The sequence below is a fragment of the Charadrius vociferus genome, unplaced genomic scaffold, assembly GCF_000708025.1.
Source record: "Charadrius vociferus isolate BGI_N301 unplaced genomic scaffold, ASM70802v2 scaffold163, whole genome shotgun sequence".
Taxonomy (NCBI): Eukaryota; Metazoa; Chordata; class Aves; order Charadriiformes; family Charadriidae; genus Charadrius; species Charadrius vociferus.
In genome coordinates, this window is record NW_009648332.1 from 8,718,484 (window position 1) to 8,743,302 (window position 24,819).

General features: G+C 49.9%; 1 protein-coding gene across 1 annotated transcript in view; it reads right to left on the reverse strand.

Annotated features, from left to right (window-relative positions):
* SZT2 (seizure threshold 2 homolog (mouse)) overlaps positions 1 to 24,819 on the reverse strand; it is a 59,243-nt gene that overhangs the window by 24,029 nt on the left and 10,395 nt on the right. The window contains exons 9-43 of the mRNA XM_009884677.1: positions 22,177 to 22,408; positions 21,376 to 21,505; positions 19,954 to 20,096; positions 19,147 to 19,299; positions 18,688 to 18,802; positions 15,892 to 16,097; positions 15,259 to 15,483; positions 14,765 to 14,843; positions 14,303 to 14,400; positions 13,873 to 14,041; positions 13,265 to 13,379; positions 11,709 to 11,822; positions 11,026 to 11,223; positions 10,794 to 10,906; positions 10,165 to 10,306; positions 8,565 to 8,769; positions 8,237 to 8,349; positions 7,521 to 7,779; positions 5,905 to 6,070; positions 5,730 to 5,822; positions 5,465 to 5,546; positions 5,045 to 5,326; positions 4,544 to 4,682; positions 4,183 to 4,299; positions 4,002 to 4,065; positions 3,442 to 3,627; positions 3,033 to 3,371; positions 2,773 to 2,893; positions 2,281 to 2,355; positions 1,913 to 2,051; positions 1,551 to 1,668; positions 1,176 to 1,305; positions 908 to 1,060; positions 706 to 808; positions 192 to 309 (exon numbers count right to left, since the gene is read on the reverse strand). Of these exons, the coding sequence (XP_009882979.1) occupies positions 192 to 309; positions 706 to 808; positions 908 to 1,060; positions 1,176 to 1,305; positions 1,551 to 1,668; positions 1,913 to 2,051; positions 2,281 to 2,355; positions 2,773 to 2,893; positions 3,033 to 3,371; positions 3,442 to 3,627; positions 4,002 to 4,065; positions 4,183 to 4,299; positions 4,544 to 4,682; positions 5,045 to 5,326; positions 5,465 to 5,546; positions 5,730 to 5,822; positions 5,905 to 6,070; positions 7,521 to 7,779; positions 8,237 to 8,349; positions 8,565 to 8,769; positions 10,165 to 10,306; positions 10,794 to 10,906; positions 11,026 to 11,223; positions 11,709 to 11,822; positions 13,265 to 13,379; positions 13,873 to 14,041; positions 14,303 to 14,400; positions 14,765 to 14,843; positions 15,259 to 15,483; positions 15,892 to 16,097; positions 18,688 to 18,802; positions 19,147 to 19,299; positions 19,954 to 20,096; positions 21,376 to 21,505; positions 22,177 to 22,408 (5,234 nt within the window). The remainder of the gene's footprint in view (positions 1 to 191; positions 310 to 705; positions 809 to 907; positions 1,061 to 1,175; positions 1,306 to 1,550; positions 1,669 to 1,912; positions 2,052 to 2,280; positions 2,356 to 2,772; positions 2,894 to 3,032; positions 3,372 to 3,441; positions 3,628 to 4,001; positions 4,066 to 4,182; positions 4,300 to 4,543; positions 4,683 to 5,044; positions 5,327 to 5,464; positions 5,547 to 5,729; positions 5,823 to 5,904; positions 6,071 to 7,520; positions 7,780 to 8,236; positions 8,350 to 8,564; positions 8,770 to 10,164; positions 10,307 to 10,793; positions 10,907 to 11,025; positions 11,224 to 11,708; positions 11,823 to 13,264; positions 13,380 to 13,872; positions 14,042 to 14,302; positions 14,401 to 14,764; positions 14,844 to 15,258; positions 15,484 to 15,891; positions 16,098 to 18,687; positions 18,803 to 19,146; positions 19,300 to 19,953; positions 20,097 to 21,375; positions 21,506 to 22,176; positions 22,409 to 24,819) is intronic.

The following is a 24,819-nucleotide window of genomic DNA, read 5'->3' on the forward strand; positions in this document are numbered from 1 at the left end:
GTGAATTCTAGATCCACCATTGTCTCAGGCTGTCAGTAAGGTCAGGCAGAACCCACCCACTGCTGCCCACTCCACACATCTACAACATAAGTTTTATCCTCCATAAAATCCAGGCTGCTGGAACTACTACGTTCCCTCCACTCCTGTGACCAAGAGCACCAACATCCACTCCCAGAAAGCAGCAGACTCACCATCAGATCCTCAGTGTAAATGGGCTCCTGGCTGCGTGTCAGTGCCAGCGAGCGAGACGCTGGACTAAGGCTGCTCTCTGATTCCCACACCTTCCCACTGTAGGTGGTTTCGGTCAGTCTGAACACAGGAGAAAGACAAGTCAGCCTCCATTCCTAAGGATGACAGCATCATACCTCCACAGAAGATCCACATCTTCCTTGCTCTCCCCCGTGCACTTTCTGGGGATTAGTCCTTAGAAGATGGAGCTTGTGGAAAAATTGCTGTCTGGCTCCCTCAAAAAACCCAAACCCATAAAATCATCTTTTTGCCTCCCATGTAAAGGCTTAGTGCAGGGAGAGCTGGAGGGACCTGGCTTGATGTGACTTGGACTCATCAGAAACCAGATATTTGCTGCTTGGGTCACAGAAGGGTCCCTGAGGCTGGGCAGACACTTTCTGCCCCAAGGACCTCTCAGTCTGGTGTAATGCATGTAGCAGGGCAGGCTCAGGCCAACAAGTCATGCTGGCATCTTACCGGAGGTAGAAAACAGATTTAGTGGCACGTTCCTGGTAGACAAACATGTTCTTCCTGTTCACCACAGAGAAGGCATTGAGCACTGAGCGAAGTGCCTGGATAGCTGTGGGCAATATGGGATGTTAGCTCCTCTGGTGTGCCAACCCAGCCAGAAGCCAGCCTCTTGATACACAAAATGAGGGGGAACCTGGGCTGTACACACCTCGTGAGACTCCCATGTTGGGGCCCATCTTGAGGCGCGAATGCACATGGATGAGTGTGCTCCACACAACATCACAAGCAAAGTGACCTGGCATGAACTGCATGGTGGCAGCCAGGTAGTCCCGGGGCTGGTAGCTCTCCTCTACAGAGTAATCTATAAAGAACATAGGACATAGCTGGGGCCATAGCATGGAAGTCACCATCTTTTTAGACATCCATGGGCAGGCAGTGGCACTGCTGCTGAGGCATGGCCAAGGGCATATTCATACCATCTGTGGGCATGACACGCTGCCTGTAAGAAGTATAGGGCGTTTCACTCTTCCAGATGTCCTCCTCACTTTCTGCCACCAGTAATGAGTTACATATGTGGCTGTCATGCAGGTCTTGCAGCAGCAAACGCTGGAGAGGATAAGAAAAGATTGGTTCTGTTGCTTGTACAGCTCACAGAAGACAGCACAGAGAAGGGCTTTAGGCTGGACTGAGTCTCTTTTTCTTTGACCCCCAAGCTGAGACTCCACCAGCTGAACTGGCTCCCCAGGCCCTCCTCTGAGCTGGACCCAGACCAGACAACCTCCAGAGGTCCCGTCCCATCTAAGCCATCTCATAACTTGCAGCTCTGACCCTGCCCCCTGCAGATTTGTTACCTGATTGACAACCCTGCAGATTTCACTGATCTTCTTCACCACCACCTGGTTGAGACTCTGGCACTCCCCTGGCTGCTGCTCTTCTGTCTCTGCCAATGCTGCCTTCTCCACACTCAGGCTGCTTTACAGGGAAGGGGAGAGAGGGGTCAGCAGAGCACCTGAACAGTGCCTGCCCCTGTATGCTGGGAGCAGGAATACAATGGGGAAGGGTGGTTGCTTTCCCCTTATGGAGCGAGCACCAGTCTACTTCTGCAGCTCCCCACCCACATGGGGCAGGAAGGAGATCCTGTCCAGGAGATAAGGGAGTGGCAATAAGATCCTGATACAGAGAAGCCACGGCCAGACAGCGGGACCCTCCTTACCGTGTGTGGTAATAGACCTCCACTCGGTCCTGCTGGATTTTTATGATGAGCCAGAAATCCGGCATGAGGGGACACCTGGGTTCCTGGTCGCTCATTAGCGCCTCCTCATACTCTGAGTCACTGCTTCCCCCATCGTAACCTGCAACGTATCCTCACTTCAGTCCCAGGCTGCCTGGCAAGCCAGCCTCCTCCCCGGGTACAGCAGGCTCTTGGAGATCAGAGCCATTCACAAGCCCTGTCCTCAGGGGTCACCCCAACCCAGGCACACAGTCCTCCATGCCCCCACACTATCATGTCACTGCCAGTGTCTGCCTGCACGCTGTCAGTCACCTGCACGCTATCAGTCACCCCTGCCCCAGCAGACTCACCCAGGTGGTCGGAGTCCATGCTGCCCTGGCTCGACACAAGGCTCTGCACGCGGCTGGGACGCTGCTTGCTGGAACCTGCAAAGAGAAGAGGGGTTTGATCATGGAGAAACATCACAGCACAGGACAACCAGGCAGCGCTGGCCATGGGGAGGCAGTGCTGGGGTTCTCGCAGCCATTACTGGAGTCACCAGGAACTTCATGCCATTAGGGGGATCGGTGCGGCAGCACAGCCTAGTACCCTGGGTACTGTTAAGCAGTGAATTGCCAGCACCCTGGCAAGGAAGAGACCAACAGTGCAACACCACCAATTCTGGTGTTTAGGGACTGTAACAGTCATGTTTTATATGCTACAGCCAAAACGGGGCCCTTCCCTTAGAAGTCGCTGAGGTTGAGGTACATCCTGCCTGCACTCACAGCTCCTACCTTCCCTGCTCTGTGTTACGGAGTCAGCCAGGCTTGCTGCAGATGGCGTCACCAATGGTGATTTCTCACTGTTGCCCTTTTCAGAGGATGAGGATGGCAGTGACTGTATGGTTGTCTCTAGCGCTGCCTCCTCCAGGGAGTCGTGGCCAAGTGCTCTGCTCTGCTCAAGGCTCAGTGCTTCTCCTGGGACCTGCACACAAGCCAAGGTTGCAGAAATGACCAGAAAAAACAGGCACCGAAAAAAGTTCAACCGTATTCCCGCATCCTTCTACCTTCTGTTACCAGTGTCCCACACCTTCCCACCAAAAGATCACCTCAGTGTCTCTCACCTCATCCTGTGCGTGGCTGCCTCCACGTATGGGGTTTCCTGTGTCTGGCACAATACGTGTTTCACTCTCCGGCCACCCCCAAAGACCCTGGGCTTCTTCTGGGAGGACACAGCTTGCATGGTGTAGCTCAGAGTCCTCTGCCTCTGCTTCACCGCTTCCCTCCTGGGCTGCCTGGCCCAGGGCTGTCCTGGTGCCCCCTCCAGCAGGCTGCTGCAAGCAGGGTGTCCCCGAAGGGTTTGGAGCTGCCCGCCTGGAGTGCAGGCGGCTGATGGAGATGTAGTGGTAGTCACTGCCTTCTGCATTGAGCATGTAGCCCGGCAGAGCCATTCTTCTGAACTCCTGCAACACAGGGAAGAATAAGCACCCCGCTAGTTAAGCGTATGATGCTGCCTCAGGGCTTTCTCTTTACCTCCTTGAACTTCTCCAGAGAGTGCTCAGGTCCAAAGACAAACTGGAGCAGCACCACTTCACTGTGGCAGCTGGGCCGTCCCTTTGAGTTATAGATGTGGGTGGCCACTCGGTGCAGGATAGAGGTACTGATGACCTGCGAGTGGCGCAGTGCAGACACAATCTCATCATCCAGGAGCCAGCGAATCTGAGCAGAGCAAGGACACAGTGCAAGACCTAGGTGACCAGTATTTGCACAGCTGCTCCAGTTCTGATCCAAACCCCAATAAGTATGAGGGCAGTCCCTCTCATCACCTACATCCCCTTATCTCCTTCTGAATGTACCTAAAAAAAGGTCTTTGGAAGACAGGTCTGTCTGTCCCACCCCAACTGCAGTAAGAATTTTCTCAGGGTAATCCCACACTTTTGGAGAGCACAAGGCCCATGGCCTGTGTGATACCAGCAAGGCCTGAAAGGCACTTCAGTTGCAGCTTGGAGGAGGCAAGGAAGTGTGGAACAGCAATTGTGTGCTGTGGCTACATTGCTCCAGCTGGAAGCAAGAAGTAAACAAGGCTGGCTTACCTCATTCATAGTGGCTTCAATAGCCTGCCTGTGCACTCCAGGGAGGTTGGAAAGCGCAGGGTGCCTGGGAGAGAGGAGAAGAAGGATCAACCAGTCATTCTCATTTACGCAGCCACCACAGTGCAGCTCCTAGGCAGCAAAAAGAACCCATGAGGAACTTGCTACTTCTGCAGTGCCATACCTCTCATCTCCTGTGGATGGGAGCCGTTCCAAGTTGTGCATGATATCTTCATCTGAGCGGAAAGAGGACGGCTGCCCTGGAGAGCGTGTAAAGGACACGCTGCTCTCCGAGGTGCATCTGCCACAGGAGAGAGCAGGCTGAGCATCAGCTTTTGAGCCAGAGAAGATAAACAGACAGAGGCTCCAGAGAGGAAAAGGGATCTCTGGAGAAGGTGAGCCCATCTTGGAAAAATCTTAGTTTTCTTAGGGCTGTGATAGGCTCTGTGAGGAGAATCCCGAGTCTCAGCACATGCAGAGGAGCTGAAACTGGCTGGCCGGGAAGGGCAGACAGTGGGTGAGTGACTGGGCCTCTTTCTACCTACCTGTTGTGGAGAATGTCTGTGTTCACAACTTCTATCTCCAGGGGCAATGTCAGCACAAAGATGTCCAGGGTCACACAGAGGTCTCCCAAGTCGATGGTGTTCAAGCCCTGGCAGCTTTCCAGGCAGCCCAGAACTTCCCCTGAGGAGAGATCACAGACAAAGGGAATCAAGCAAGGAACAGCTCTGCTTACACACATACACAGCCTGGTGGCAAGTACAGAGACTGCAAGAGGTGGCTGTCCCACACCCCTGGAGAGGCTCAAGAAGGCCACCAATCTCCACGATCCTTTCCTCCTTTCCCGATCAATCCCACAAAGTGGGAGACCTGGTGAAAAATCCCTTGTCCGATACTGGGAGACCCTGGGGGTTCCGTAAAGGGAGGGCTGGTCCAGAGGGACTGCTGTTTAGGGCACAGCATGTTTGTTCCAGGGACTGCTCACCCAGCAGGGACCTGACAGAAGCCTTACTGCCCTTTAACCTCACAGCAAGGCTTGCTCTTACCTAGACAAGTTGGCAGGGACTGCACGGGCATCGAGCTGTGCTGGCTACGCAGCTTCACTGAGCAGGTGAGGTGTACGAAAAGAGGAGGCATCTCCTGCTCCAGGAACTCCTGCTCATTGAGCGAGTCCCCTCCCAGCACACTGAAGGAGTCATCATCCTGGTTCACTGTGTTGGAGTCCGAGAGGGAATCTGTATCTGGGAACTCATGCTCCAGCTTCTCACGGTACTCCACCTCCAGCTCTGGGTCGCTCTCTGTGGCAATGCAGCACCCAGATACAGTTCCTGTTGGCACAGGTTCCCTGTTAGCAAACCTGTCCCATGTCCCAAGAGAGCCCACCAGACACAGTCAAGCTCTGAAAGGCATCACCACAATCAGGCTACAGACACTTTCTTCTCCAGGACAGAGCGAGCAAATGTTACCTTCTTCAGCTGCCAATTCTGCCTCTGATCCCTCCATGTCCTCACTGCCTTTCCTGTCTGCCTGATCCCGAGATGCCTCTTCCTGAGATGGAGAGAGGAAGGGCAGATACTAGAACCATGCCAGGCAGCGAAGCGGGCTGTTGAGAGCCCTCCTAGGGGCTCACTCTATCCATGGGTCTGCCAGCCCCAAATCCAGATCTGACACTAAGCAAAGCTACTTCCCCCCACAAGAACTAGGTGCCTGCCACAGCAGCACCACGCTTACCTCTTTCTTGGCCGATGGCGGGCAGTAGAAGAAATAGTGAGGATTTGATGGCACTGGCTTGAAATGTAAACTTCCAATTTCCAGGAATTTTTCCTAAAAGAGAAATCCCAAACGTGAAGCAGACATTCTACTCTACTATCCTGCAGGAGCGAAGCCAAGCTCCTATGTTCCTCACCTGGATAATTTTATGTAAGTCAAGGTGTGCCTGGCAGGGCTGTCCAATTTCCAGCAGCGAGAGGGGAAACTCTGAACAGCAGCTTGTGCCCATACTGTTCTTTGGCTCCTCTGTAGGGCTCGCAATGTTATGGGAGTCCTGCTCGCTGTAGTCCTCCATTTCCGCACTGACAGGATTGTGGACAGGTCAGACAGGCAAATCAAGAAACAGGAATAGTTATATGTATTAGCTACCCTGCTAGCATCCCACCTCACAGCTCCCCATACCTCATCTGTGTAAACACGATGTGACTTAACCCCCACCCCTACAGCCCCAGAAACTCTCCTGCCACCCACTAACCCAGATAAGCGCTCAGGCTGTCTGAAGCCAGGCCAGAGGCAGTTTAACCACACTGATCCCATAGCCAGGTACTCTACACCACGCTACACACCCTCCTTGGGAAATAGAGATGTGGCTGAGTACAGTGACGGGCCTGGAGCAATCTGAATTACCAACAACTAGTTCAGGGCACCTCACAGCAAATACCACTACGTCAGCATCTCTAGTGTCTTGGCAGCCCAGAGCAGAGCACAAAGCTCAGGCCCATGCTCACTCAACAGGTCCGTGACAGAATCAGTTTCTAAAACTCAGAAAATGCAGTCTGGAGAGTGGGATGTCATTTGGTCAAAGAATTCCCAAGGTATTCAAATTAGTAATACAGACGGCAGATCTGGATGCAATGTGTCACAAGCTGTACATCCTTCAGTAATGTTTATACAATTTGCACTGGAATAGGTGATTTGTAGTATCTTATTAAAAAAAAAAGTTCACACAGTTTTTCTCTGGGAAAGTAGCACTTGAAGAAGTCATCTGACATTCCAAACACTGGGTGTTTTTCAAATCCACAGCCTCATCTCAATGACTTACAGTATAAGAAGAAATAGAATTGGGGATTCCCAACAAATGCTAGTGAATTCACACAAAGGAACTGAGGATAGTCAAGTGCAAACAGAGGACAAAGGACCCAAAGAGGGTGTTTCTTCAACAGACACTAAGGCATAGTAGAGTACTTTTTTCCCCTCCTTAAGTTTACAGAGGCAATACAAACCTCAGAAATACACTAAGGAACAGCAGGACAGAAGTCTAGCATCAAGCATATTCCAATTCTGTCTTGATACTTCTCTTGTGAGGGTTTGTTTGGTTTTTTTCCCCAAGAGTTTTAATTAATAAAATGACATTCTATTCATAAGAAAAAAGATAACAAACCTGTCATTTTCACCAGAGTCAACAGCAAACTCAAATGAGTAAAGCAGCAGGATATGTGTAATTTCTCCAGAAAAAAGTCTGAGAGTTACTTGCAGACAAACTGCCCTCCAGCTCAGGCCAGATGGGACAGCAATGAGCTAAGACTACAAGAGAAAGTGAAAGGATGGATGCCACTAGAGATTACAAAAAAGAGAAGGTCCTGGTGGACACCATACCAGGTGCATATCCCGCTGGAAATATCTGTCCTTACATGTAGCTCTGTTAGACCCTGCCCTACAACATTCCTTCTAGCAGGCAGTAGGAGATGATTGAAGACAGACCTGTGCTAGCCCAATGCTAAGAACAGAAGCATGACCGAGGTGTGCCCCTACCTTGATTCAGAGACCAAGACACCCCGTTCCCTAGAGTTCTGCTCCTCTTCTTGCTCTATGCTGCCCACTTGGAAGCTGGCTGTCTTGGAGTGAGTACAGAAATGTTGGTGGCTCTCTCGGAATGAGCGGACATGGCTGCACACCGTCAGCAGGAAGTTGGTGATATCAATCTCTTGGAGCAGCTCCTCACAGTAGTCCATGGCTGTAAGTAGGTCCTGGGAGTTGATGCTGTGTGACTGCTGAAGGCTCTTGAACAGCCCTAGAGATCAAACACAGTTCCTGAGCACCCCACTGCAAGGCCTCAGGACTCGGGCAATAGCCACATACAGATTTTTACTGAGTCCCAGCACAGAGTTGCAGTCAGCACAGGCGCTGGGAGAGGAGACTCAGCCAGGATGTCTAACGGTACATGTTAGCCTGGGCTTGCATCATGCCAGAGCGGCCTAGGGATCTGCCACCCCGAAGGCGAGAGGAAAAAGTCAAAGAAGGAACCTCCCTCCACAGCACTGCACAGGTCCAGGAACAGCCTATACAAGACCCATAGGGAATGCGCAGAGGCATCTTTAAATTCCTCCTGGTGGGAGACCAGTCCCACAGCCCCTCCCTTTGCTCAATGTCAGGTCAGAAGAAAAATGAGACATTGCTTTCTTAAAAGAAGATCCAGGATCCAGCCCCAACCCTGACCCTGCCTCAGCTCCCATCGCACCGCTCCTCACCTTTCACATAGCACTGGTGGGAATGCTCCTGCAGCAGCGTGCAGTAACTCACCAACTCCTTATGCTTGTGGTCTAGCCAAGCAGCAGTAGGAGGACGTTCTAGAGACTGGGACCTGGAAAAGAGGAGCCGCTGCCTTCAGGACCAATGAAGCACAATTCAGGCTATAAACGGCTCTGGCGCCAGTAAAACAGGGCCCTAAGGCACGCACAAGCTGTGGCTGCTCTAAGGCAGAGAGGCCAAACCTAGAGAATAAGGCAGGGCAAGAGCCAGCCTCTTGTCAAGGAAGTTCCCGTTTCCTGTCTAGGAATCAGGTATGGTTGGTATTACCTGAAAAAGATGTCCCGAGGAGGACGGTGCATCCGTGGGCTGACAAGCTGCTCTCGTAACAGCTCCAAAGAGCAGCTGTAGATATAAATGGGGCAGCGAAATCGGCGGCACTCGCCTAGCTCAGATTGCGAGCTCTGGCGACAGAAGGAGATATGTACATCTCTCCGCGAGGGGCCACCCTGTTCTCCAGGGTCACGGCTCACTTCTGCAAAAGAAACAATCCTGAGATAAAGGCCTTAAATGGGCTCCTTGTTCCTAGTCTCAGAGGTCACAGCCCTCACAGCAGCAACCACAGGTAGGTATCGGTTTTACAAGCTTCTCACCACTCAGATCTCAGGGGCCACTCTCCTCACCCAGCACCCAACCACTCAGCACAATGATTTGTTCAACCACACTGATCCCCTTTTTGGGCAGTGGACTGTTCACCACCACCACCTTCTGCAGCAGCACAACCTTACATCCAATAAGGACGCACCAGGGGCTGTGCAGTCAAAACCCATACACCTCAAGACCTGTGCCCTTCTCCCTAAGACAATGCGCTGCTGCTGGTAGTGCCAGTCTGGATCCTGACACGAGAGTCACTGACCTTCCAGTGCAGCCCAGTAGTGCCATTCCTAGGAGCTTCTATCTACTCGCAATCTCCTAGCCCACAGGGAACCATCCTCAGGCAATGGGCACTCAGCTCACATTACACTCCCTCACCCCCACGTGAATATCATGAAAGCTGTGCCCCTTGTCCTGACTCTGACTCTGCTGACTGCCAGGTAGGAGCTGATAGGCTGTAGCAACCTGTTATTCCTCCTACCTCAATCTGCCCCCCAGCGTGCTTGGGAATAGCAAGGATACTAATACTAATACTTTAGCAAGGTGCTGTCCTGAGGGCGGTACCATGGGCTGGTGTTATGCTGAGGGTAGGTAATGGCACTGCAGCATCCCCTTCTTCAGCCTCAGCCCCGACTCGCTCTGCACAGACAGGTCCCAGTGTATCCTCTCCAGATCGGCTCTCATCTTTTGGAGGTTTGTCCAACCCACAAGCCATCAGCTTCTGCACATTACATCTGGAAGAAAACAAAATCACCCTCTGTCCAGTGAGAACAGTTTAACGCCTCCATCCTTACTCCAAGAGGACAGATGTCCCTGCTACCTCTTTGTGTGTGGGAGCAGCTCCACATAGTAATTCCAGCTGAGCCTAGCAGCCTTCACCAGCAGCTCAGTGGAAGCCAGACCTGTGCCAATGCCCAGAAGCTGGGACTCTCAGAGACCATCCCATTAGCAGTCTCCTTACTCCATTCATTAACAACCCTACTGGGAAAATGGTCCAATGGTTGCAGCCAGCAAATGACTTGAAGCCACATCCCCTGACTTGAAGCCACATCCCCTGTCTGAAAACACCATGTGGGCAGCACCAAGAAGAGAAGAGCAAGACATTCAGCACTTCACACCACTCTATTCCTGGCCATATGGTGCAAAAAGATTGGGTCTAGACTCCGCTGTTCAATTTCCTCTCCATCCTACCAGAGCTAATTCTGGTTTTCCTGTTTTTCTGAGGAAACGCTTGGGACTGCTATCTCCTCCCGCTCCCCACAACAGGCGGCCTCACCTGAGAAGGTGGCTGGCAGGAAGGTCAGGAACACATGCTGCGGGTTGACCAGTTTGGCATAACATCGCCATTGTGCAGGAAGGGGCCCAGTTGTGTCACTCAGGGTCACGTCATCCTCAGGCAGCTCTGTGTTGCCAAGGCTCTGATGAAAGAGCAGAAGCTGGATAAGCTCATAGCACATGGCACAGGCCTACCTTGAGGCAGGTAGCAACCACACAGAGCAAGTTCCTCCATGACTGCTGGTTGGCACAGCGCTGAAATCATCCTGATCATCCCCTGCACCATTCTCGGAGCAGCCTGGGTCCAGCACAGTCAGGAGATGCTTAGCCAGCTTTGCTGGGGCCAATTCTGACCTCCAGGCAGTGACTGGCCGTGGTCTCTGAGCAATCTGTAGCACAGCATCAGTGCTGCTGTAACAGGCTAGGCCCAAGGTGAATGCAAATATCCACACACCCACCAGATTCCTGCTGGATTTCAGCCACAGACTACAGCTTAAACTGCTGCCAAGCGTGGGGAAAACACCAGCCTTTGTATCTGTTCCCAACCCTTCTACTAACTTTCCTGCTCTTCAACAGCTGCTGCTTTGCCTTCAGAGCAGGCTCAGGGGAAGGACAGCAGCACAGCAGTACCTGAAGAGTACTTGTGGAACCAGTCATATCCCTGGTGCCATTGCTGCCAACAAGGTGATAGGATGCAGAAGCATCCTGCTGCTCCAGGGTCCCAGAGGCTTTCAGGGTTTCTTCTGAAACGGAGCACACAGAAACCAGCTTGAGAAACACTAGCTGAGGAAGACACTTGAAAGCAAGGCTCCTGAAACACCCCAGCTCCTGGTGTCACTGCTGCCATGCTCCTGGCCCTTACCTCTGATGACAGGGAGTGTGAAGGGGGGTTGATGGCCATCACGATCCCTTTGCAGAACCTGCTCCATGAAAGCCACATGATCACCATCAGCCATGGGGATCTCCCGGTCACTGAGGTCATGCTGCAGGCAGCCATGGAAGAGGTTTAGTAGCATTTCATTGGGCACAAACGAAGAGTCCTTGGTCACCTCCTCATTCTCTGCTCCAAAACAGAACCATGGCAGCTTCAGAGACAGCATCTCCACAATCACCACCTGCCCAGGCCCCCAGGAGACAGCCCTTTGCAAAGCCAAGAGTTTACCTCAGCACCTCTACAAGGCTGACTTGGAGGGTGTTGAGGAAGCCCTGGAGTTCCAGCATCATTAGCTACCCTGCACTGACTCATGCTTCTACTCGAACTGTTCTTGAGGTGTTTGGGGTTAAAGACAGAAAACTACCACCACGGAGCAACAGTCTAGGTTTAATGTTTTCAAAAGCAATTCTGCCAAAACTATCATCCCAAGAAAGACAGCAGTAAACATGGACAGCTCAGGGGCTGCAGAGATGGCAAGAACTGCACTGAGCTGTTGAAAGAGGCATGGAAGCTCTCACATGCCTGCTTCCCAGGGAGACACGCACAGGGAGCAGGGTGCCCATAGCCATGGAGGGAGGACAAGAGGAGGCAGGTGGTGAAGAGGTACCTACCTTTTGTCAGCATTAGGAAGAACATTTCAACCTGCTGGCACCTGGGCAACAGCTTCATGAGGTTGAACTGGAATGGGATCTCATGCACTCGAAAACCAGCTCCCATGTCTGGATCTGCAACAAGAATTGGGAATGTAACACGCCCGTGGGCACCACATTGCCCTACCTCCCAGGCCACCTCCGCATGCATGGTGCCAGTCCTAAACACGGTGCAGGTAGCACAAGTGAAGGTACATAGCAACACTGTCCCAATTCCCTTTGCTTAGGAGGGCAGAGTGATACGAAGAATGAATGTGGGGAAAGGGCAAAGCCTGCCAGAGGCTGCAGCAGGTTGTGAGCTACCTACAGAGAGATACCTTGCTGCAGGAGTCCCTTGGGCTTATTGCCACCTTTATACAAGGAGGGACAGGGAGCCACCACGAGGCCTTAACACAGCTTGGGCCCAGAGCTGCCAGAGGACAAAAACTGAACAGCAGCGTCGCAGGTAACAATGCTGGAGAGCAATGACCACGCTGGGAGCCAGAGGCAGCCTGAATTACCAGCACAGTTAGGGACAAGGACCCCCCTGCTCTTGGGAGACATCTCCCATCTGGCAGGCATTGCATATCCCTGCAGGTGTTTCCTGCCCTCTTCCTCAGGAAGAAGTCTCTGCCCTCCAGGCTCTGAGCTTTCCTGGCCCTCTTCCCCTCCCACAGGGCCAGTGATATGATCCAACAGGGTTCCCTCAGGACTTGCCCTCAGCCTTTGGGATGATCCTGGCTCCCTCAAACCCACCCAATATCTGCTGTGTTAGTCACTGCAAGGTAAGCAAACAAAAGATCTAGGATGGGGTGAACTAGTGACAAGAAAGTAAAAACAGTGAGTTTCTGGAACAGATTGCCTGACAAGGGTGAACCCCCCCACATACTCCTGGACTTCTCAATGAACTATGTTAATCATACCAGATCAGATACACAATCTTATCCTGAAGGAAAAGGACAGACCAGACCTCCTAAGGTCCCCTTCCCTATCTTTGTGGGCTAATGGAGCATTCACAGAGGATCCAGAGATGAACCGGACTACCAGAAAGCAAGCATCCCACAAACCGCTCTGGAAACTGTGTCTTGCAACTGAGAACAGAGGAGCTCTTCCTTCGCATCATTTACAACTTCTGTACAACCATCTGCCCAGGCATACCCTGCCTGTCACCACATAAGTGAGCTCATCTTCCATCTGCTCCAGAAGTCAGCCCCTCTTGCAGAATTACAGAATGGTTGAGCTTGTAAAGGACGTCTGCAGGTCATCTGGTCTAACCCCCCTACTCAAGCAGGGTCACCTAGTCATCTCTCCAGCCTGGGTAGAAAGCCTCAATGCTTTTTCGGCCTTCCCAGAATGAAGGCATTTCTCTGGCAGCTTAGCACAAGTGCAACAAAGTGACCCACAGCCATCAAAGTCTAGCAAGTTATTGCCAAAATACCCATTCAGCCTTCCAGAAACCTCTAATGACCCCTGAGACATTAAGGGCCTAGCTGCCTCTTGCTTCATCAAACCTGCTAGATCGTATATGCTGGACTCACCTTCAGTAGCTTTGGTGTCTGATGGAGGGCAGACCCACTCCTTGTTCTGGCACAACTGGCTGATGTACTCGAAGGTCAGCATGGTGGCAATGCACGCAAGGTCCCGGGGATAGAGCTGCAATAAGCAGTCAAGGCTCAGCTGTATGCAGCAGAATTATTACCCCCAAATGCAGGACAGAACAGTCTAAAAGCAAAGAGAGGAAACACCCATAATCCCATCCCCTGACTTGACCTATTCTCACTCATTGTTCCCTCCTCTTCCACCAGCCCTTTAGTCTCTTTTTGCCTTGTTCAGGAGGTGCATTCGCAGTACTGCCTGCAATACCTGCTCTGGTTCAGCTTGCTCCCCTCCAATGGAACGGCTCTTGATAAAGTGATTTGTATTTTCCCACCTATCCCAGAGCAGCACTGCATCCATTGCCTTGCAATCCAGAACCCTTTACTGTCTGGTAGCCTGGTTCCTCTTCTAGAAATCTCAGGCTCTTTTGTCAACGGCACTCCCATCTCTTCTGGCCCTCAATAATTCACCTTCAGTGTTGTAGTGCATTTGCAATAAACCTTCCTCCCCCCAAAAAATAGCCCATGCCATTACCCCAACAGGAACTCACCGCTTTAGGTATTTTTTGGTAGGGTAAGCCATGGAGGTGCTTCCAATTCTCAGCAGTGCTGTGAACATGGCCGCTCTGTGGCTCTACCCAGCACTCAGTGACCAGGTTCAGTTCAGTGTCCACTTCAATGGCCTCTACCTCCGTATCATTGTCATCATCTGTGGAAAAGCTGGAGGAAAGACATAAGGCAAGTCCTGCGAGATTGCCCAGAGCCAGCAGCCCACTGCACCTTCTCTCAGAGCTGTAAGAGCAGCCACACAAACCCTAGGTTTGCAAGCAAAGCCCCAGCTAACTGGTGATCAATCCATGAAAACTAATTCTCTGCACTAGATGATGGAGGACTCCCTCCTTCCCACAGTGCTTGCAAACAGAAAGACTGAAGCCATGACTCCACTGCCAGCCCTCCCTGGGAGCAGGGCAACAGCCTCACCTGTCCTTGGTGGAGGTGGAATGGGGTGGGAAGAGGATGTATTGGACGACACAGGTGTGCTTCTCCCTGCCGCTGCTGTTCTCACTTGAGCCGTCAATCTGCAGGGGAGACACTGTGTGAGCCTGGCCAGCAGCAACAGCCCACTCCTACCCAGTGCCCCCCTACCCAGCACAGCTTCATCACCCAGCTCCACTAGTAGTGGCAGAGAGTGGGAGCCTGTCCCAGCCCCAAGAACTCCTCCACCACACCACGTCCACACCAGCAAAGCAGGTCTCTAACTGCAGATGAAGACAGGAAAATGCCCAACCCAGGAGTTGCTTTACTTCAGGGGAGGAGGCAGGTCTCCCTGTACATGTTGAGAGTGTGTGCTAGATGGAGATGGGAAATTCCATCACAGGAAGGTGAACCCACCTCAGAAGAGGCAATGAAGGATTGTGCCCACACTGCAGCACCCAGGCTCACCTGTATGGGCAGCTCCAGGACCATGTTGATAATTCCATCCCCACTGGATGCAAAGTGGAAACCCTCCGACAGACGAACCCTGGCAACAGAGAGGCAGTCAGACATGGAGGACTTCACCCATACTGCAAGCTTTAAATACTAGAATGACTGTATCCTTCACCCCATAACACCTTCCTTCCCAAGACAGGGAGCTACACACAGAGAATGGAGAGATGTGATGCTTTGCACAGGACAGCCTGTGTAAAGATCAGCATACTGCAGGCACATTAACTTCTTGCCCTTTTGTATGTTTTCCAAGACTCTTTTTCCTCAACTGCAGCTGCAGAAGTGGGTAAACCACTAACCCAAGTCACTCTAGAAGCTGTGTACAGGACCAAAACCCTTTGCACAGCAGCTTCAACTATTACCTATAATAAGGCCTCAGATCCACCCTGCCTTCTCTGCATCCCCAGGACTAGCTGGGGAAAGCATCCCCGTTCAGGTGTGCAACTTACTCTGTGAGTGTGGAAAGGAGCTGGGCCACAGCGGTGATGGGCACAGCCGGTGCCAGTCCTGACTGGACACTCCAAATCCATCGTTGGTGATAGAAGTAGCGGGACAGCGAGGCCAAGGTGGAAGAGGCAGTACGGTTGGCCACCATAGTGAGCGGGCCAGACACTTGGGGATGCTCCAGGTTGAGAATGAAGGGGGCTCGATAGTCAGAAGGCAGCTTCTCATACCTAGGAAACAGCAGAAGGGTGGCTCTCTAAGGTGGAAAGAATGCTATGCTCAGGGCCAGAGCCGTCTGGATTCACAGCCCGCTTGCTGGGCCCAGGACAGAGCCCCCCAGCAGGAGAACACGGCTAGCCCAGCACAGGATCCTGCTCAGACAGCAGTAACTAGATTTCCTTCTGCATCATATTAGTTAGGAGTAACAAATCTGCCTGTCCAGCAAGGCCCCCTGCGGCAAGTCACAGCCCTCCCAGACTACAGCTGCCCTTCCCAGCCATGCAACCCAAACCCACCCCAACAAGCACCAGCTCCACAGCACTCTCACCCTGCAACTGGCAGCACCATCCACAGACCCTCCTCTCTCCCACTTCCCAGGGGAAGGGTGCTGTGCTGATGGCGTGGATCTCCATCACTACCTGATGAGTAGCTTCTCCAACGGTTTGTGCAGCACAACAAGGCAGGGTCTGTCCGAGAGGGCTGACTGGGCCCCAGCCACAGGCGGAGACTTGGAGGGTGAACTACTGCCAAACATTTTCCTCTTTGCTTTTGGAGTTGCCTCCTTGCTCTGGACCCTGTGGGGAAAGCGCAGCTGCAAGATTCGGTCCCGTAACTCCTCCACTATCTGTCATGGCAAAAGCAAAAGGTAAACGTGACCACCTTTGCTGGAGACATAAGCTACTCAAAATAAGCTTCCAGAAAAAGAGCCTGACTAAAAGGAACAGAACACTCCGTAAATACACAGATGAGCAGGAATTAAAGGTCATTTTACTTCTGACACACTAGCAAGACCAAGATCAAGATGACACAAGGCTCTTAGGTCCACATTTTAACAACTACAAATATTTTTAAAAGCAAAAGAAAGGTCCCAAAAAACCCCCAAAGACAATCTCAAGGCTAAAGAAATTGCTTTCCATAACTCTGATGAAAAACACATTAATTGCATGCCAGCTCCTCCTCCTCCACAGAAGTAGTCTGAGTACCCACCCTCATTCCTCCCCTCCTCCTCTCCTCAACAGCCTACAGCAAATGTAAACTAATATATATAGGACTGAGCCAGACTGTTCCCACAGCTGATGTGTTCCCCCACTATCATGTTCATGTGTCAAAACTTCATGGTAAAAGGTTTCAAGAGCTAAGGTTATTTTTTAGGTTAACTTTTTTCCGAGAGACTTTCAAAATGACTTCCTGATTACTCTTTTTAGCTTTTAGCAGCTCTGAATGTTTCTACCCACACCAGCATCTGATCCTCACAATGCCCCCATGTCTTCCTTGACATTTCCATGGTTAGGTTTCTTTTCATGATCTTTGTTCAACTTGTTTTAATTTCCATTACCATTGTAGGCAAACAGGAGAACAGCAGCTTTCCATCTCCCTCCTCAACACTAACTAGTTCAGCAATTTTCCCTGTCATCATTATGTCTTTTTCAAGGAAAGGAGTGTCCCCAAACCCAAACATTAAGCAGAGCTCTTTTCTGCACTACAATGCCACTTGAGTCCCCTTTGTGGTTTCATACTGATAATACAGATGATGGTGTTTAAGCTCCCAAATCCAAAGTGCACTACTTTGCAATTGTCAATACTGGCTTCCAGCCACCATTGTGCTGCTTAGGTGTCCACAAAGCACATAGGCTAAAAGGGCACAGAAAACCAAATAGCTTTGTGCCACCTGTAGATTTTCCCAGCTCACTACCAGCAGACAAGTTCCCTACCCTTTGACTAGTAAAAAGACTGGGAAAACCACAAACAGCTTCTGCTTTGATGAGAACACAGCACTTTTTCAATTTCCTTGCCTTGTTCCCTAAGACAGTTTGTTTTATGACACACTGTTGCTACTCCAGTTCTACAGTTATGCCCTACATGGAGTCTCACCAAAAGCCTTCTGAAAGTCAGACTGTATCGGGTGCTTTCCTTCCCTTGAACACTGGAAATTTGAACACAAAAAATCGTTCCCCTTAAACAAGGCAGGCTAAGTTCTACTGCCACCCTCCACGCTGGGTAGCTAATTAGCCCTACCACAGGCCAAAAAAAAAAAGAAAAAAAAGGCTGTGCATGATACAATTTATGATCTCCATACAGCTCCTGCTACAATGAACTGGAGCTTGCCCAGAGCTGCAGGGTATGGTGCCTGTCTCACACCTTCTTCATCAGGCAGGTATTAACTTACACCTGCCAGAGGGAGCTCCTTCATAAAACCCGTCACTTGGCATTACCAGCCCACATGCTGGCACAGCAACCAGTGCCCAAAGCCTGGATCCCCTAAAGACACAAAAGGGCAGATCCTCCAGAGTGGCACAGCATTTAGTGTTATCTGGGTTCATTATCTCAGAAAGAGATGGTCCTTCCCATGTTTATCAGCTTCTCCTCAGACTAATCTAACATTAAAGCTAAGTGAGACAAACAAAAGATTTTTTTCATGAAGACAAAACATTCAGGTTTAATGATAAACCTCTTGCTTATAACAAAAGGTTCGCACAGCTTAATAGCAGGACCTATTTCTCACGCTTACTGTTTTACCTAGGAACACGTAGACTTGCCTCAGCCTTTAGAGCTGGAGAAACAGTCCACACAGTAACCCTACCTTCTGCACCTGACTAGGGCAGCCCATTTCTTCTGATACAAAGAGGTCATTAAAAGTCTATCTAGCAGACTTGCATCTCTCTAAAACATTTTCTTGGTATTACAGTTTTTCTTTCCCTGTACTGCTCACACGGGACATTGTTCACATTTTAACTCTAACTCCTCCTTGCCCAAATGATACAATACACATATGCAATTCACCACCTACTGAAGTAGATAGCCTAGGGAACATGTAGTACATCCATCACAGAGGTCTTCACAGATGAGTCAGAGAAGTATCTGCTGCTCCTGACAGACAGTATTGATTGTGCTTTGGTCACAAGGATAGACTAGATAACCTTTGAGTCATTTCAAGCCCCACAGTTGAATTAAGCAGTGGGAAAAACGTTCATGTGACCAGCTATTCTATTGATCTTCAAATCTTTGGGTTTAGATCTTTCATAGACTTAACACAGAAAGCTTTGTCCAAACTGTCCCTTTCTGTTACAGTAAATTCACACCCATCTAAGCCTTAACGTTGTAGTTAGTTATTAGAGGATACCTGCCCACAGTATCACCTGTGATCTACCCACCACTTCCACATCCAGAAGTTCTTGCTCTGCTCCTACCCCGGGAAGCAGCCAGTCAGCTCTCACCTTGTTCCTGGCCTGTGCAGGTGTGCCGATGGGGAACCCCAGCCGGAGAACCATGCAGGGAGCTTTGGAGATGATCCGCACCACATAAAACGAGGAAGGCGTGGGATCCTCAGAGCTAGGGAGGAGGGATTAAGACAGAGCTGAAATAGCACGGATCTTGCTCCTCTGTTGTGTCAGACCAAGTGGAGGCCACAGAGCTCAACAGCCCACACAGCTTGGCAGCAACACAGGTCAGTTCTAGTGTGCAGAAACCCCCCAGCTGGCTTCCCTCTCCCTCTGGGCTGCACCTGGAACACAGTGGCAGCAGTTCAGCATAAGCAGGGTTTCATACCCGCTTGTCTGGCTCTTATCCTCTCCTCTAGACAACTGCTTCTGGCCCATCACAACGTACTGGTCTAACTGGATCTTTGGTCTGGCTGTATGCCCGTCCCTGCATGGGACTGCTTCAGAGCCACTCACCCATGTATCAGCTTGACGTAGGAGTAGCCCTCCACCAGCACAAAGCTGCTCCAGTCCCGCAGCAAGGAGGTGAGCGCAGAGTGAGAGATGCGGCACTGGATGGTGCTGTAGCGGCCGTTGTTGCCCGGCGTGTGCAGGTGCTTGGGCACAGGTCTGCAGGGTGTGGCAGAAAGTCATTTTAGAACCACAGTTTCTCTTCTTCCCCCAAAGCCCAGAGAGACTTTGCTACATCCATTCCAGCTCATCCTCTGACTGGTACATCAGCCTTATTCCTCCACAGCAGCCAACACCCGAGCACTTCCCCTACCTGTGCCTGTCGGTACCCACCACACTCCCTGAGCGCACAGGGATCCTGCTCTCCAACTTGCAGACAGCACACCCGTGTATCATTTCTATCTCCCTCCATGCAATACATGGCTATTATTCACATAACTCTGCAACTAGGACCAGCCTCAGGAAAGCAACGCTTTTGGGGAAGATGTTTTCCAGCAGCAAACAAAAACATGTGGAATAGCTCCAACTGGATGGTCCGCATCCCCTGCAATCAGGAAATCCAAACCCAAGAACGAATTGAGAAATAATTTATGCTCCTGAGAACAGCCCCCCTCTTAACAAAGATGACTTCCCAACCTACAGTCTCAGATAAATGAGCCTTCACCATTCACCAGGTCTCACTAGAGAGGCCCATCCCTTGGCCATAGGCACCTGCAAGACAGCCACAAGTCTGCAACTGGACTGAACTGGACACTCTGCTTTCCTAGGCTGGCCCACACCGTGCATGAGAGTTCAGCCCTGCCAGTTACATACGTGTCATGCTCCAGAAGAAGGACTATACGATGCATGTGCAGCCACCTCTGCCAGAAATTGGCATCCATGGAAAGGATAGGCTTCCAGTAGGAGGCAAACTGGGAATGGCTTGAGTCAGACCCACTGTGCTGCAGGGATAGCACCTGAGAAAATGACAGGGCAATATTCAGCAAGAAACTGGTTCCACCCAGAGAGAGCAGGAATTTCTCCAGCAACCGAGCTGTGTAGGCCTAGAAGGCTAGCCACATCCCTGGCTTTCGGTAACTGCCTCTCAGCAGAATAACTAAGTGTGTTCACATTGAAACAGGAAATACAACGTAAGCAAAAATAAATTAGACTCCTGAAATGTCAAGTTAATTAGGAATTGAACTACTTAGCATCAACTAAATCAACCATGGAAAAGATGGCATATGTAATAGTTTGCTTTCTGTTTGAGAGGGGGATACATGGCTTATGTCAGCAGAGCAACTAAACACCCAGATAACGCATCTGAGAGTGCTCATGCAAATAGGGTACCAGCAATGGGTGGCATTGGGCAACTCTAACATGTTTGTATGTTAACACTGTGATTTCACCGACTGCAGCAACTCTGCTGACACAGAAATAAAGTGGTGGTTAGCCATAAGATGGGATGCTCCAGATATACTATGGGACGCATAACCCTACATACTGAAAATTTACCAGGCAAACCTAAAGAAGTAAAGGGATTGGGCAATAAAATTAAAGGGATACCTGTCTTAAATTAAAGCTCCTCTAGCTTTGATATCTGCTAGTCATCTTCTACCAATGCCAAGGACACTACTAGCAGGGAGCAGATAGTATGCTAGCACTTCTGCTCAAGGACCTTCAGTGAGTTTGAGGTTTGCAGTGGAAACTATTAGCTCATATTTTGTTTAGTTTCTGCTGTGCAGATGACAAGTATCTCTCTTGCACCTTCCACATGAGTGCTCAGAACAATGAGCCTATTAAACAACTATTCAGCACATCCTGTATCTTCACCTGATGGTGCTGAGCTACATCACCAAAGCACAAGACTGCCAGCAGCAACTCCACACATATGAGGTATACGCTGAAAAAACATGGCAAAAATAAGCATCTTAGCCTCCCCATTGGTCTCACACATCACATCACTACAGGAGAAGGTTTCACAACACACTTAGGAGACTTGCTGTGGCACTTAGAGCTGTAGCTACAGCAGTAAACACATAGGGTGATGTCTCAGGGGAAAAAGTACGGGATGGGATATTCACAGGCACTGCATTGCACCTGAACTCTGTTACTGAGCAGGACAAAGAGCAAGAGATGAAGTCTGAGAGTTACAGATCTCAATTGCGTGGTGGGACTCAGCATCCCCTGGTGCAAGACAGAATAGGCAGGAGGGACAACCTATCCCACATTAAATGGGAGAGAGAGGGAACATACCGGAGTGGTGGAGCCTGGGGGGATGTAGAAGAGGGGCACCCCATTCTTGGTGCTCTCAGGAATGGTGAAGTGTTCTGGAACTGTGTCAAAAGACTGCAGATGAACCAACATCTGATCTGTCTGGTTGATGCTAAAAGAGAAGAGGCAGTTAGACACAAAATCTCACACTCTCCTCCTTGCTGCCCCAGTCAGCTCAGTGCCTGCACACACAGCACTCACTATGTTTTGAGAGCCCATTTACACCAAAATAGCTTTCTAGGGCAATGCTGGGATTCAATGCCTGATTGCAAAGCGCACGTTAAGGGCATTCAAGTGTAACAACCTAATATGCAAGGAGGATGGTAAGAGTTGGGAACGCTAGAAAAGTGCTAGAAAAGGAATCTGCCGAATAGCAGGGAGTAACGGTCACCGTGGCCAGGAAATGGTTATAACCCACAGGCCTAGAGACATGAGGTGCTGCTCCTTGTGTGACCACGCAGCACAGCTGCAAAGCTGTGCTGTAAGACCACACTACCTCCGTGGGATGGCAGTCAGAGTTAAGGTTTGCATTACAGGATCAGGACTCGGGGGCAACAATACCTTCACCATGAAGCAATCTTACAGACTAGGTCACAGGCCAGCTCAAGTCTTTTCCTTGGCTAGATGGCAAACTTGTTGCCATTTATGCATCTTCCTCAGAGCATATTCCTTTGGGACCCTGGATTGGGATGGCCACCTACATAACCCATGCCCCAGTGTGCCAATGAAGGAATTTTTTGGTTACATCAGACACTGGAAACTGCTGGGGATGGTTCAGCTCACCTCTGTAAGGTGTTCCAGAAGCGTCGTATGACTGTAGTGCGGTACAGACTGGTGATAGGCTTCCTCATGGTGCAACTGATGTCATGCAAGATGTCATAGCTTCCCTCCATCGTCACCTCCACCCATGTGCTGCGCTTTGATGGGTCCAGGGGCCAGGGTGTCACAGCTAAGTACTCTATCCTCATGTTATGCTTCCAAAGCAGCACTAGTTTCACCTCCAGCTGAGACCCACCTGCATAGGAGTAGAGGAGTAACTTCAAGTGCTTGTTTGGTACACATCTGAGCTTTATCTCTGACCAGGGACTCCCGAGTACCGTGAGACTGATTGATCACTATGAGGAGGACAAAGTAATCTAACAACTGTTTGCTCTAGCTGAAGTCATTTTCTCTCCTCCCCAACAGAGGGAGGCTTTGCTTACACAGTAGCATTTGGTGAACGGTTCTTTAAGCATACATGTAGTATCCACACTAGAGAAGGCAACTGAAACTCAGAGGAGGTGCCGACATTTCCAGTGGGCTCTCTTCGCAGCCTCATCTTTGCTTCCAAGAAAACTGTTGCTTTGCACAGATGAGCAGGGCCTTTAAGCTATAAAGTTTTATCATCTGCACCCTGCAGAGTTAATCTATCCCACTGCAGAAACACAGACATTTGGACATGATGGGCCCAGATCGTAAACAACCTGGAAGGTGAGGCCCAATTCCTGAATTAAATTCCATGTTTTTCCTGCACAGACAGTATTTTATGCAATCTAGAGCTTCGAGCATGAAAACCTTCTCACCATGCTTACCTTCTTCTCCTCCTGAAGTTAAGAATGAATATTCACCCATTCTTCAAACTGTACATTTTTACCTTTTTCTTTAAGCGGGTCATTGCATCTCTAGCAAGATTAACACAAACACCCAACAGCAAGCCTTACTGAGCCAGAAGAACAGAACACTGTCACAGTCCTGCTGACTGTGCGTGTGTATTTGTACCAAAACAACCCAGGGAAACACATGACTTTCTATAACAGTGCTACGCTGCTGTTTCAACTGCTCAATCATCTATTCTGATGTCCAGCCTGCTCTATAGTTTGCCAGACTTGCAGCATTTGTGAGATAAGTGATTGGATACACTGGAAACCATCCAAACAGGTCATCAGCCTGGATCCTATGTTTCCTGCAGAGTTGCATTTGCTGCTGTCACAGGCACATCGTGCCATGCCCTTCACCGGCTGATTACACCCCATTTTAAAGCCACCTTGCTGTTTGCTCCCATGGCCCCTGCTGGGAGGCTCCCTCAGAGTACTCTTGCCTCGTCAATGTTTAGAAGAAACCTTCCAGAGTACATGCCAAATTCCTGCTCGGTTGTTCTTTTGATAAAATTGTTTTTATTCTCAGAAGCTTAATTTCCATAACACTGACAAGCAGTGTGCACTAGGGGGAGAAATCACTACCCAGTTTCAGCTGTTACTGTGCAGGTTAAACCATGCCACGGTCACCAGCCTATGATAGACTATCCATTCCCCTTAACAGTCCCAGACCTTTCTGCACCTCAGGAATTCATCTCTCCTGAACAAAGACGATCAAAGGTGTATACTATATTTCACCTGTATTTCGTCTGAGGGATTACTGGAATTTTATTCAAGGTCACTAATATTTTCCACAATGGGTGCTTTATGTTACTACTATAAATGCATTTGCCAAGGTTGTAACATCTGTTGTTTCCGTATGAAGATTTTCTAGTTTATCAGAGAGGCTAAACAAGAATTTATAAATTTGTCCCTTTCCATTTCATATGGTCATCTCACTCTTATCACTTTAGTGCTCATCCACTGCTTTCTGCACAGTATTTTGGTTCTCATAACAAATCCTTTCTAATTCATCAACAGCAAACATGGCAATTCCTGCATTTTTTGCCTAGATCATTAAAGAAAATATTTCCTACTTCCACCTGTGTTTCCATTAGTCATTCTGGCTCCACTCCTACAATCCAACACAAGCAAAACTAAAAAGACAGGCAAAATATTTGCTTAGTTTTAAGTCATACCCAGATGTATCTTTAGCTTGTTCTTAGTGCAAAGCAATCTATTTCTGGTTCTTGACTTTATAACTAATAAAAGTTTTTGCCGCTTTGATTTCTTTCATAAAGCTCCAGTTTTTAGAAAACTCACTTTGTCTTCCCAATTCCTGACACTGAGAAAAGCCATTCTCAATGGCCAGCTTGTGCCCAGCCATTTTTGGTGCTGGACTGATTCACAGAGGACTATGAGGTCTTTAAAAATGTCCTCCAGGCTCTCCTCAACACACAGCAACACAAAAAGGCGAGTGAGAATTTGTCTGTTACAGAGGGCAGACCTCTGACATCGTCCCAGAAAGAAACAGGAGAGGAGCTGAGCTCCATCACACCCCATGGCCCCACGCTTCTCAGACACAGCTTCTCTCCCTCCCATACCTTCCAATCCTCCCCCTTTCACAAGCACTTCTGCATTCCAAACTAACCATTGTAGCCTTCTAAATGCCTAAATATCTGAAATCAAATAGTGAGGGTAACCAGAGCACTTATAAATATCACAAACTACCTCTCCAGGCAACTCAGAGCACAGAGCTAGCTATTTATTCTATTTTGCCTTTGGCAAACTGAAGCAGAAAAGCGACAGAGTC